The following is a 12,627-nucleotide window of genomic DNA, read 5'->3' as shown; positions in this document are numbered from 1 at the left end:
CACATGTGGAGAGTGGTATTAACTCTGAAATCACTGTGGTTTTTTGCCTCTGAGATATGTGGTTGAAGCAAGTCATTTCTCAAAAATAACCACTGCATTCTCTGTAACAGTCAACTGCCATCATTTTCCAGATAGACATGGTAATTTTGTATTTTAGAAATATCTGAAATTGGCTCAACAAAATATTTTATTCAAATTCCATCACCCACAACTATTTTGCATTTTTTGGATCTTAACAAAACCATTACATCTTATAGACTAACAGATTTATATAGTTGTAATTACCATATACATATATTTGCATTATGTTTATTTTATCTAATATTATAGACCTTTATTCATTCATCCAAAAGATATTTATTGAGCTTCTGCCATAAGCCAAGCATTATCTAGGCTCTGTGGATCGTCAGTAAGCCAAACAGCCAAAATCCTTGCTCTTTTGAAGCATACCTTCTAATAGGAACAGAATATAACACATCAATGATGAGAAGTGCTAAGGAAAAAAAAATAAAGCAAGGTAAGGAGGCAGACGGTGACAGGAAAGGTGGTATTCTAAAAAAGTCTGATTAGCAGAGGCATCTCTGAAAAGGTAATGTTTCAGTAGAGACCTGAATGAAGGGAGGGAGTGAGCCCTGCAGATATCTCAGGGAGAGGATTTCTAACAGTGAGACAGTTTAAAAAGGCTCTGAGGCTGTTGGGGCTTGGTGTGTTTGAAAAGCAGCAAGGAGACTAGAATAAATGAAGTGGAGGACGAGGAAGAGTGGTGGAAGATGGGGGGGTGCTATTAGAGAGATCAAATAGGACCATGTCAGATTCTAATTTTATTCTGAATGAGTTAGAAGCCTTCAGAGGGTTTTTTTAAAAAAAGTACTGGCATGATCTAATTTATGGTTTCAAAAATTACTCCAGGTTTTTGCAGAAAATAAACTATAAAAGGCAGAGTGGAAGCAGGGAGACCTGCTTTGGCAGTGGCTTTGGCCCATGATAGATGTGGAGGTGGTAGAAATGGTCTTGTTCTGAATATTGTTCATAGTTAATGCTAACTGGTTTTACCAACTCTGGAGGGTGAGAGAAAGAAGGGAGACAAGAATGATGGCTGGTTTGTTTTGTTTTGTTTTTTGTTTTTTGTTTTGAGATGGAGTCTCCCTCTGTCGCCTAGGCTGGAGTGCAGTGGTGTGATCTCGGCTCACTGCAACCTCTGCCTCCTGGGATGGCTGGTTTTTTAACCTGAGCGCAGGAAAAATTGAAGTTGTTAGTTATGGAAAGGAAGAGAATTGACAGAGGAACAGATGCAGGGTAGAGGTGAGTACAGTAGGAATCAGGAGTTCAGTGTGGACAAGATCCAGTTAGTTATCTAAGGAGGTATGTCAAGGATGCAACTGTATGCATGAGTCTTGAGTTCTAAGGGAGAGATCCTGCTTAATTTGAGACTATAGAGGAAAAGAAGAGAATAAGAATTGAGCATTGGGCTGTCCATTGTATAGAGGTGAGGAAGATGAGGGCAAATAAGCAAAGGAAACTTGAAAAGGAATGGCCAATGAGAAGAAAAACTAAGAAAATGTGGCACCCTGGAAGCCTAGGCAGGAAACGGTATCAGGGCAGAGGAAGGAATCATTTGTGTAAAGGAGGAAAGTCAACAGGAGGAAGATTAAGGATTGAACATTGGATGTAGCAATCCTGGTTTAGTTTAACAGGAGCTGATACAGGGAGAATGGGAGGTGGAAAGAGGAATTAGAAACAATAAATATGGGCAATTCTTTTGAGACCTGTTGTTTAAACTGAGATTAACAAAAAGAAACGGTAGCCAGATAACAGGATATTTGGATTTGTTCGGCTTTTGTTTTAATGTGAGAAATATTATAACACATTTGAATATAAATTAGAAAGATCTAGTAGAAAGGGTGAACTAATGATGCAGGAATGAGAGGAAGAATTAGACAATTATATCCTGTTGATGTCACATTATCCTTTTACTGTTGATGTAACATTATCCTTTTACTGTTGATGTTCATTTAAGTTGCTTCTGATTTTTTACTATTATGTCGCAAAGAAAATATTTGTGCCTGCTTATCTTTTATTCATTGAGATCATTTTCTTAAGATAAATTTGCAGATGGGGAATTACTGGATTAAAGATGATGAACATTTTTAAGACTCTTAACACTGTGCTATTGCCTTAAAATCAATTCCATGTGCCCAGTAATGTATAAATGATTAAGTTTTATTGCAACCTTGCTAGAGTTATGCCATATAACTTGAGTCCATAATTCATGGAATTCCTACTGTTTCAACTACCCTTTTTCTATCAGACTATTAGCTTCTAAAAGACAGCGATAATGTCTTAATTTTTTCTTGCCATCTATTTTTTAGACCAAATATTTCTCTAATAATAATAATTACAACAGTTATCTGAAATCCCTCTGGGTTCCATTGTGATGGTATGCATATGGTATGGTGAGAAAAAAAAATCATCAGTTTTAGAATCAGACCAACCAGTATTTGAATCCCAGATTCGTTACTTTGCCTCTGATTGAGTCCCTTTAATTTGCCCATCAATATAAAAATTAATAATAATCCTTGTTTCTAAGTCATGCTGACTGCTAAAATAAGATATCTGTAAAGCCCCTAGCACCAAGTAAGAAAATTTTGGTGGAAATAGTGGAACCTTGAAAAGAAATTTGTGCTTATCATGAAAATAGCTTATGAGCATTTAATATTTTTTAAGTCAGGAAGATAAAAACATTCCTCATGCAACACACCTTGTCCACAGCCCATAAAGTTCTCATCTTACAGTTTTGCTAATTCCCATGGAAAAAAAATCCCCATGAATTTCGATTCTAGTAAACTGTTGAAACAGCAAGCACCTGGGATATCTCTTGGGCAAGCACAGGCTGCTACAGTAGACCTAGGATCCGCAGTGTCTCTAGAAATAGTACCAGGCGGTTACCTCCAGGTGACTAAATGAAGCTTCATCTCAGCACACAAGCTTAGAAAGCTTTACGATTAGTCCTGCTTGCTATGGTGAGGAAATAACACAAAGAACAGTACAAATGGAAGCCAACTTCATCACAACATGCAGTCAGTTTCCAAACAGGTAAGATAATCTCTCATGACAGGCAGAGGGTCCTTGGTGTAATGTTGAGAGCTTAGAAGGGTAAATATTAAGATTTATGTCTATATCTGTTCATGTAAATGTAGATAAATGAGTCAGCATAGAACCTCTGTGATATCTAGGGAAATACCTTTAGCCTAAAAGTCTGAAATTAAAAGAAAATGCTATGCAACCATTCAAAATATCTTAATAAAGATCCTGCCACAATCATAAGGAGTTTCTTGTGAAATTCATAATCATCCTAAGGAGAGCAGAATTACAAATATGTTCACTTGAACAGAACTCAAAAGTTCGTAAAGGACCTTGAGTGGAGCAGATATTTTCTTTGTTTTGTTTAGTGTGGTTCCCACACTGACATCAGGGAAAAGATGACTACGACTAGAAACGAAAATTGAGAGAGAGTTACAGTGGGTTAATTCACTAAATCTATACATTTTTATAATATTGACATCCCGGGTACCCTGTGTTTGTGTGCAGACTTCACTAAAACACTAGTCAGTAGCTTCTGTTATAATCGCATGTGGGGTCCAGTGAGTGAAAGTCAGTGCTATGAGACATCATCAGCTAAATTCCCAGCTGGGGAACTCAGCTTTGTTGTTTTTCATCAGTAAACCAAGAACCTTACTCTAACACTGACTTAAATATGGCTTTTATTAAAAATGATGTATAAATTTATTAGTTAATCTGTATAGAAAGTGCTATCCTCAGATGAAAAACCTCGCACAATGTTTATTTCACTTGTTTATTTCAAAAGTATGTATTTAGTTTCCACTGTGTTCTAGGCATTGTAGAAAGTTCCGGACAACAAAGATTAAAAATAAGAATTTAGTTTGAATATTTAAAAACAATATAATGATTCTGCTGTTGGTACAAAGTTATAGATAATTTTAATTTTATCTGTGGTCCTTGATGATGAATCACAATGTCAAAAAATAATGCATCTGGTGTTTACATCCATCTTAATAACAAAATTGGATTAACTTTCTGTCTGATTCAATATTGCAGAAAACAGTCATCAAGATGGCCCAAATAAATTATTTGATTCAAGAAGTCAAGCTCTGTTTCCCACAAAATAAAGGGCTGCCAGATTTGATTTTATTTTTTTAAGTACATCTCTGGTGTGAGACATGAGCAGGTAATAATGCCAGATTATGGCTTGGCAAGAATTTCCAAGCAGGATTTAGGGCTTAGCAGCAAGATTTCAGACTAAAGGGAAAGGAAAGTTTTTAGTGATTTTCTTTTAATGTTTGTTGCATAGATAGTTTTTAATAGGAGGAGGACTAACCTGTTTAAATCTATCACTTAAATCAAGCTTTAAAGAAGATGTGGCTTCTTAGCCTTGTACACCAAAATATCTTGCCTTACAGCATTCATAGTCTTCAAGTTAATTTTTAAAATTGCTATTGCGAATTACTCAGTTGATAATTGATGCTGGATTCTGTTGTATCAAATTAGCCATTTCTATATTTAGCTGTCCCAAAAAGGAATAAGCTATAAATAGTCTCCCTTGTTTTTCTGATCAATGTATGCACTTCTAACAATTTAATAATTAGATCAGACATAGTGCAATCCTAATAAATACCATGACCCCAATCTTCCTAAAAGAAAAAAAAAAGAATCTTACTGTGGTAATTGAGAAGTAATAACAGGATGAAATAGGCAGAGTCATGTTGTGCTTCAAAGTTATGCTGCAGACAACATCACTCAGAATCTTTCTTTTCTAGAAATGAGATGGTTCTCAAGGTGCTAATCACTAAAATAATACATTGTGGAAAATTATATGCTTGTTGTTATTTTGCCATATCCTTCTTCAGTTGAAAGGACCACAAAAACACTAGCTAAAACTTATTCCACACTCTGCCTTTATTCATTTTAACTGTGCAGAAAATTATTAATTCCCCCTGTGACAGAAAAAATCAAGATTACTAGGAATAAAAGTTGAAGGACATTAAATCAGAGTTTTTATCTGTATCTTAAAAGCACATGCCAATAAACCTCATTTCATTTTACTGTGTTTCTTGGAGAATTGTGTAGTTCACCGGAAGGGTGAAAACACAGAATCCTATTACAGCCATTGAAGTGAAACATAAACTACTTCATGGAGGGAATAAAAATAAAAGTAAATGTATAATACCCTTCCACGGAGCATTAGACTTCAAACTACCCTTGTAATCAGACTGATGTTTCAGAGCTTGTGTGGTCTCTGTGCCCCTTCAGAGCTTAAGCTTTTGCATGTGATCAGCTGAAAGTCCCAAAAGAATCTATTCCTGTTGATTGAATATAAGCACATAAAAGGTAGCCATCTCCTTATTTCACCCACATCTGAAATAAAGCTCCAATGACCTGTAAGAATTGTTAATTTCTTAATTTAAAAAAAAAGTAGTATTTATATATTCAATGACTCAGGACAGTATCAGTTTATGACTAGAATGCAAAGTTCTTGGGGGCTGAAGGATTATTATTTTGCCCATATATATCTACTTCTAAGCATCCCTAAATGTCACTTCGAAGTCATCTTGGTCTCAATTCTTACTGAACAGTGTAGTGAAAAGTCTTCTCTGTCTTTTCAGAAAAGCTCCATGAATGAAGTCAGGGCTGTGATGATTAGAGTTTTGTTATTTTGATGGTGCTGGATGTAGAAACCTGAATTTGTCTGACCTCGTTTTTCAGACATTTGCCTGAGTGTTGAGCTTTTGTCCACACAGGGTTTCTGCCTGACCCTGATTCCAGTCATTTTCAATTCAAGCTTTGGCTCCTGGGTTCTGCCATCAGCATGAGAAATACTGAAGGAAGGGGAGGGGAGTAATAACTGAGGGGAGGCTGAAAGAGAACAAGGAACAAGAATAACTGGGAAAAATAACATCCCAATAAAAGATTGAAAACATAATCAGGGGAGTGGAAGGTGGAAAGTTCTGTTGACTCAAACATATAATAATGAGAATTGAATACTCTGTTAAAAGCAAGTAACTCGCTATTATGTTTGTTTACTGTACCCAGGATAATATCTATTTGTGGTTAAATCGTGATTTTTCTCCTGTCTCTAAAGAACTTTGCATTAAATCTGTTTTCTTCTATTTCATCCATAGACCTGTCTGTAACTTTTATAAAAATATTTTTACAAGCATAAATGGACATGAAGTCAGAAAGCATAGAAATGATACTATCATAAAAAGTATACAGAGTATTATTTTATATTTTATGGAAGCTTTATCTCCTCCAGTGAATTTGTACTTGGAAGAGTGGAGACCTTCACCATTTCATAATTTTTAAAAACAGCTTATAAGGATGGGGGCTTACTCAAAATTGTATAGAATTTAAAATTTCCAGAACAATGTACAAAAGTTCTTCATTTAATTTCTAAATTTTAGGTCTTTGCAGGTGAAAGAAAAGTTTTATCACAAGAATGTGATTAGGGGATGTGAAAGGGGACACTAATTAAGAGGTAATATTAAAATAGATGACAGAGATTAATGAAATGAAGGAAAACTAGGTTATAAAAAGCATTTCAAATGAGTAGGATACAGGATTCTATTCTAAATCATTAAATTTGGCTTTGTTTCAATATTAATATTTGTAGTGGTAAAAATGAAAAGAAAGATGAATATGAATTTAATTCAATGTCTTTAAAGAGTCTTCTACACGATTTAGGATTTGAGTTGCATGTTCACAGAAGCTGTAATGTGAAGGGGCAGGATGGAGAGTGAATGGAAGCAGAGATACTGAACTCAAATAACTGTTCTTAAAATGTGCCGTTTTGACCTTCAACCTCGAATATATATATTCTCTCCAGAAACAAATGATAGCATTTCAGAAAAACCAAATTGTTTTGACCATTGCTTTTTCCTGGGGCCTAGAGTTTCTGATTGACTTTTGGTGAAAGCTCCTTGACAAGTGTAATAATCAGTAACTGTAAACACTGCAAATCCAATCAGGCCACTTTTTAATGTTGATATTATTACTATTTTTGTTACTATGCTCAAGATCTTCATTTCATCAACAAAGTTGTTCCTCCACTTCCCCTTGTACTGAATATTCAAAGAAGTCACTAAGCTAATCATTGCCAACATTGATGTGTAGTAAACACATATCTTCAAGCCTAGTTTACTGTTACCTTTTATCTGCCACTTCTAGCTGTTTTATAGCTAATAGTGACGTCAGTGGTGGCCATCTGGTGCTGCGGCTGCCATCACGCCGGCCGCTGCAGGGAGGGTATCGGGAGGAGGCAGACAGACCCCCCCCAACAGCAGCCCGCTGCCCTGGGGACCGCCCAATGGGGCGGGGCTGGGTTGTGCTCGGGGCAAGGGGGAGCTCTGGCTAGCCCCTGAGCTCCCGGGCCACAGGCGGAGCTCCAAGAGACAGGTAGAGCTCTCGGCAGCATCCATCCAGCCCTGGTACTAGCGCAGGCCCAGCAAGGACCTGGAGCCCCCGCCTCAGGTTGCCAGGGGGCGTGGCCAGGTACACTGCTCCATGGAGCCTGCGGAGCCGGCATAAGCGAGAGCCCTGCCCCTTCCAAGTTGGCAAGTGGGAGCTCCCCAGGTGCAACTGCAGGTGTCCAGGCCACTGCTGCAACCTGGGCACCCCTGTGCTCTCGGGAGTCGGGAGTAGGCAGAAGCCCCGCCCTCCTGGGTAAGACTGCAGCTGCCCAAGTCAGGGCTGCAGATCCAGGCCTCCTGCTCCACTGGGCAAGCAGGAACCTGCTTCCTCTGCCCCCAGCTGCAGCCACCCAAACCGGGGTTGCAGACCCAGGCATCCCTGCATTCTTACCCTTGCAGGCTGGAGTGTCTGTTTCTGCTGCCTGACTTCTCCCTACTCTGGACACCTGCTCTCATCTGGGAGCAGGGTTGGGGCTGAACCCAGGCTCTGTCACAGCCCAAGCTGTGTGCACAGGCTCAGGGCAGTGCTGACGTGTCAGCCCCCCGCAGCCTTACACCCTCCAGACTTTGGGTGCCAAAAAGAGGGGAACCTAAAGGGGGACTGAGGGCAGCTGGGTGCTGACCTGCAGGTGTCTCTTGGTGCCAGCAGCCTGGGCACCATGGATGGCTATGGGAGGCAGCCTCCTGGGCAGAAAATGGCAGGTCCCCAGTAAAGCCTGGGGGCTGGGGCTGCCAGTCCTGCAGACCCAGAGCAGGAGCTCGTGGTGCTTTTTCTTGGGCCCACCCATGGCTGCCTATGAACCAATTAGCATGCACTTCCCCACCCTCTGAGACCCATAAAGGCCTCAGCCAGAGCAGGCAGAGGGTGGAGAGATGAAGAGGGAGAGGGGACAACCAGCTACAGACAGGAGCTATCCTCTCTGCTGAAAGTGGGAGAGGACAGAACAATCAGCTACAGAGAGGAGCTACCCTCTCTACTGAGAGTTTCAGAGACCTGGAGAGATGGGACTACCAGCTGCAGAGAGGAACAATCCTTTCCAGGGCCTCCTCTCTGTTGACAGCAGTAGATGTCTGGACGACCAGTAGCAGAGAGGAGCTACCCTCTCCAGGGCCTCCTCTCTGCTGAGAGCTGAACACTCCACAGATGACCAGCCTACAGAGAAAAGCTATCAACTGTGGGTCTGCTTTGAGCTGTTCTAACACTTAATAAAGCTCATCTTTGTCTTGTTCACCCTTCATTTGTCTGCATACCTCATTCTTCCTGAATGCAGAACAAGAACTTGGGCAAAGGTGCCACCAGCCACAGAGGTTTCTGGCCAGAAAATCGACACCCCGAAGATCCCCTATCAATAGCTCATGTAGGGTCCACATTAAAGACTATGAAAGGGATGCATGTGTCAGGTGAAGAAAGTGAGCCTCATTTACTTCTACTGAGAAGAAATTTGACCAAGGCCACTCAACCCAGGTTTGAACCCAAGTCTGCCTTACTCACCCCTATGTTAACTATTATTTGATACTGTGGCAGTTTTTGATTGGTATTTGCTCACCTACCTGCGACATCTGAACACACAAACACATTTATTTTGTTAAGCTGTGCTCAGGCTCCCTAGCAGTTTAGAAAACAGGCAAGCACTTTTAAATGTGTGAGCACAAAATTCAAGAAGCTCCTGAATATTGTGCTTGTCCACAAGGTCTTACCCTTTATAAACAAGAAATTTAGGTATCTTTTCTCACTCTCTATCAATACCCATTTAGCTCTTTTGTGAATTGTTTTAATTAGCTTATAAATTGATCATAACAACTGAGCAAAGATATGAAAAACTCATGAAGTTGGTATTGCAACTGTTTATGAAATGTCTCAATGTATTATTCTTACCAATACTGTTAGTATTGTTATTTCAGGTGTTAAAAGGGGTAGCTCATCAGTAATATAAGGAGCTTAAGAAGGAAGAGTAAGTCATCTAAGACACTATTGCTGCAGTATAAAGGTCATAGTTATTTAAAACTATGGGGAAAAAATGTATTCTCTCTGTTTCCCATCCTATCTTTACCCTTTTGTTCTGACCAAAATTGGTCTGGGTGTCCTGCCTATTTCTTCATTATACCTCACTCCTTCACCTCTTAAAAGGGTCAATATACTAACAACATACTAACTTTAGTTTACTAAGACCAAATTGTACCAACCCTTAACAACTCACTCAATAACCCTTTGGCATAAAAAAGTCTGCAGTTGTGTAGAATGCACCTATATGGCTGCACAAGGAACTTGCACTTTTCATGTGAGTTGCAGTGAGGATCACATGGCCTCCCCATGCACCTTGAATCACATTTTGAGAATCAGGACTTAAAGGCTTCCTATTACCTACTCATTAACACATCAGACAGCCTTTTTCTTTTCACATTTTCCTTAACCTCCAGCAGTATCTGGCTCTGTTGAGAAACCTCTTTTGGAAACTCTCTACTCCTGACTTCCATAACACCATTTACCATGATGTTTCTCTGACCTGTCTACAAGCATAGATATCTGTGCTGAAATAAGGCCACCTAGCAAGAAAAGTTGTAAAGTTGTAAAGCCCATTTTTTTTGTCTGACTTTTTGGTGCTATGTATTGGTATTTTAGTGGACCAAGACATAACAGCTCTCTCTCCTGCCTGAAAAAGACAGAGGAATTGGGCTTACGGAGATCAAAATGTCAATTCTATTGCTGACAGAGCTGCTGAATTTGTGACTTCAAAGTATGAAAGTGATATTCTTTTATGACTGCATCTCCTTCAAGCAAATTTTTTCACCAGTCACGGGCAGCAATGGTAAACCGCAGCACTCCCTTACGGGGACAATGGCTTTGGGGCTTACTTTACCATTTGCAAAGAACAGACCAGATTATACGGTCTTTACAGGCAGGCAGAACCCTAAAGGAAAGCACAGAACTACACATGCCCCACTATCTTATTCCAAATGCACCAATTACACAAGTCACTTTCCCTCTCCTAGGGAGACTGACAAGAGGAAGAATCCAGGAACATTATTATATTAAAACTGCTACCACACAGAATAAAACATCAGGACTGGGTGATAAAGTGTTTCCTCCCAATATAATGGAAAGTGGAAAGTCATAGAAATGTAGTAGCTATAGCATCACATGAAAATGGATAAATATTTGTATGATATATGTGGGTATATGCATATATACATATATACATTATATGATATAACCTATGTATCAGAAAAAAAAAAAAAAAACTAACACTAAAAATACCACAACCTTATCCCAGGGTGACGGGATACATGATTATCCCAAAATAAATAATACTTATTTCTCTTTTCTAATTCGTTATGTTTTCTAAATGTTCTATCATATGCATTAACTTATATAATTAGGTAAATTTTAAAACTCAAATTAGCAAGAAATGGGCACTAACACTGGATACATTTGAATTTAATGTACAATCAATATAGCATAAAATATATATTGATATTGCCTACTAAAAGTGAGTTTCAGCTGGGCACGGTGGCTCACGCCTGTAATCCCAGCACTGTGGGAGGCCAAGGCAGGTGGATCATGAGGTCAAGACATCAAGACCATCCTGGCCAACATGGTGAAACCCTGTCTCAACTAAAAATACAAAAATTAGCTGGGTGTAATGGTGGGCGCCTGCAGTCCCAGCTACTTGGGAGGCTGAGGCAGGAAAATCACTTGAACCCAGGAGGCGGAGTTTGCAATGAGCCAAGATTGCACCACTGCACTCCAGCCTGGGTGACAGAGCGAGACTCCGTCTCAAAAAAAAAAAAAGAAAAGAAAAGAAAAAAAAGTGAGTTTCAAAAAGTTGATGAGACTAACTTTTGACTTTGCTCCCTCTTAAATGTTATCGTAGTCAAAGTGTCAGAGACATGTTAATTCTAAATCAAATACAAATTGTGCTAAATTTGTGTTTTTTAATGATTCAGTATTACAGGCAAACTAAATTGAACATACCTTCCTCAAGCATGAGGACTGGGTTTGTTACCCCTTCCAAGCCTATCATATAACTCAGATTCTTTCACTTGATAACTACAGTGTTGGTTATCATGATTCATGTGTCCCTTCATCTCACAAGGATTTATTAAATACCTACTATGTGCCAGGCACTGTTTCGGGTCTTGAGGAGACAGCAGAGAACTAGACTAACAAGGCCCCGCACGAATGGAGCCCAGATTTTTGTAAAGTAAGATTATACAATAAAGTAAACAAGAAACTGTCAGCTAGTATTAAATGCTATGAGGAAAAGAAAGCAGGGTGATCTAATAGAGAGTGGTCAGGCTGGGAAGGCCTCTCTGAGGAAGTGATGTTAAGACAGAGCTGAACAACCAGAAGGAGCCCCCACCCAGTAATGGTGAACACTTCCCCAGGCAGCAGGCAGGTGCACGCCAAGCCCATAAGGGGAAAATGAGCATAGGAACTGGAAAAAGGACCGAGTGGCTTGAAAAAGGTCTATGAGATGAAGCTCACAGCCACTAGGAGTCAGATAAAGCAGGGCCTTGTGAGCCCACATGATGGAATTTAACTCTAAACAGGATAGAAAGTTATTGCAGGATTTTAAGAGAGAAACAGAAGCTGAACTCCTGAAAGAAAAAAAAAAGACTTAAAAATGAATGGAGGGTCGGGCATGGTGGCTCACACCTGTACACTCAGCACTTTGGGAGGCCAAGGTGGGCGGATCACCTGAGGTCAGGAGTTCGAGACCAGCCTGGCCAATGTAGTGAAACCCTGTCTCTACTAAAAATACCAAAAAAAAAAAAAAAAAAAAAAATTAACTGGGTGTGGTGGCACATGCCTGTAATCCTAGCTACTCAGGAGGCTGAGGCAGAAGAATCACTTGAACCTGGGAGGTGGAGGTTGCAGTGAGCCGAGATCACGCCACTGCACTTCAGCCTAGGCAACAAGAGTGAAAACTCCGTCTAAAAAGCAAACAAAAACAAAAATGAATGCAAAAGACCAAGAAACTATAAACACAAGTTTTGTGTCATCTCCCGTCGGATACAATCAAGACAGTCCATATCTTGTCTGCAACAATCACAAAGAATAAATTGTCAGAATTCAGAAGATAAATGACTGTAGTAAAAAAAAAAAAAAAAAAAAAAAAAAAAAAAAAAAAAAAAAAAAAAA

The 12,627-nt window shown here is 39.5% G+C and overlaps 1 protein-coding gene across 2 annotated transcripts in view; it reads left to right on the top strand.

The window, feature by feature from the left end:
- Window positions 1-12,627, top strand: part of PTPRR (protein tyrosine phosphatase receptor type R) — a 297,932-nt gene that overhangs the window by 136,051 nt on the left and 149,254 nt on the right. Inside the window, exon 1 of one of the 2 annotated variants that reach the window (XM_017867505.1) lies at window positions 2,979-3,093. The exons of the other annotated variant lie outside the window; for it this stretch is intronic. Coding sequence (XP_017722994.1) covers window positions 3,073-3,093 — 21 coding nt within the window. The 5' untranslated portion in view covers window positions 2,979-3,072. Of the gene's footprint in view, window positions 1-2,978; window positions 3,094-12,627 lie in introns of those variants that run through there. 2 annotated transcript variants of the gene reach the window in all.

The sequence above is a fragment of the Rhinopithecus bieti genome, unplaced genomic scaffold (genome assembly GCF_001698545.2).
Source record: "Rhinopithecus bieti isolate Rb0 unplaced genomic scaffold, ASM169854v2 scaffold_3874, whole genome shotgun sequence".
Taxonomy (NCBI): domain Eukaryota; kingdom Metazoa; phylum Chordata; class Mammalia; order Primates; family Cercopithecidae; genus Rhinopithecus; species Rhinopithecus bieti.
The sequence above is the reverse complement of the archived record's forward strand: the minus strand, read 5'-3'. Positions and strand labels throughout refer to the sequence as shown.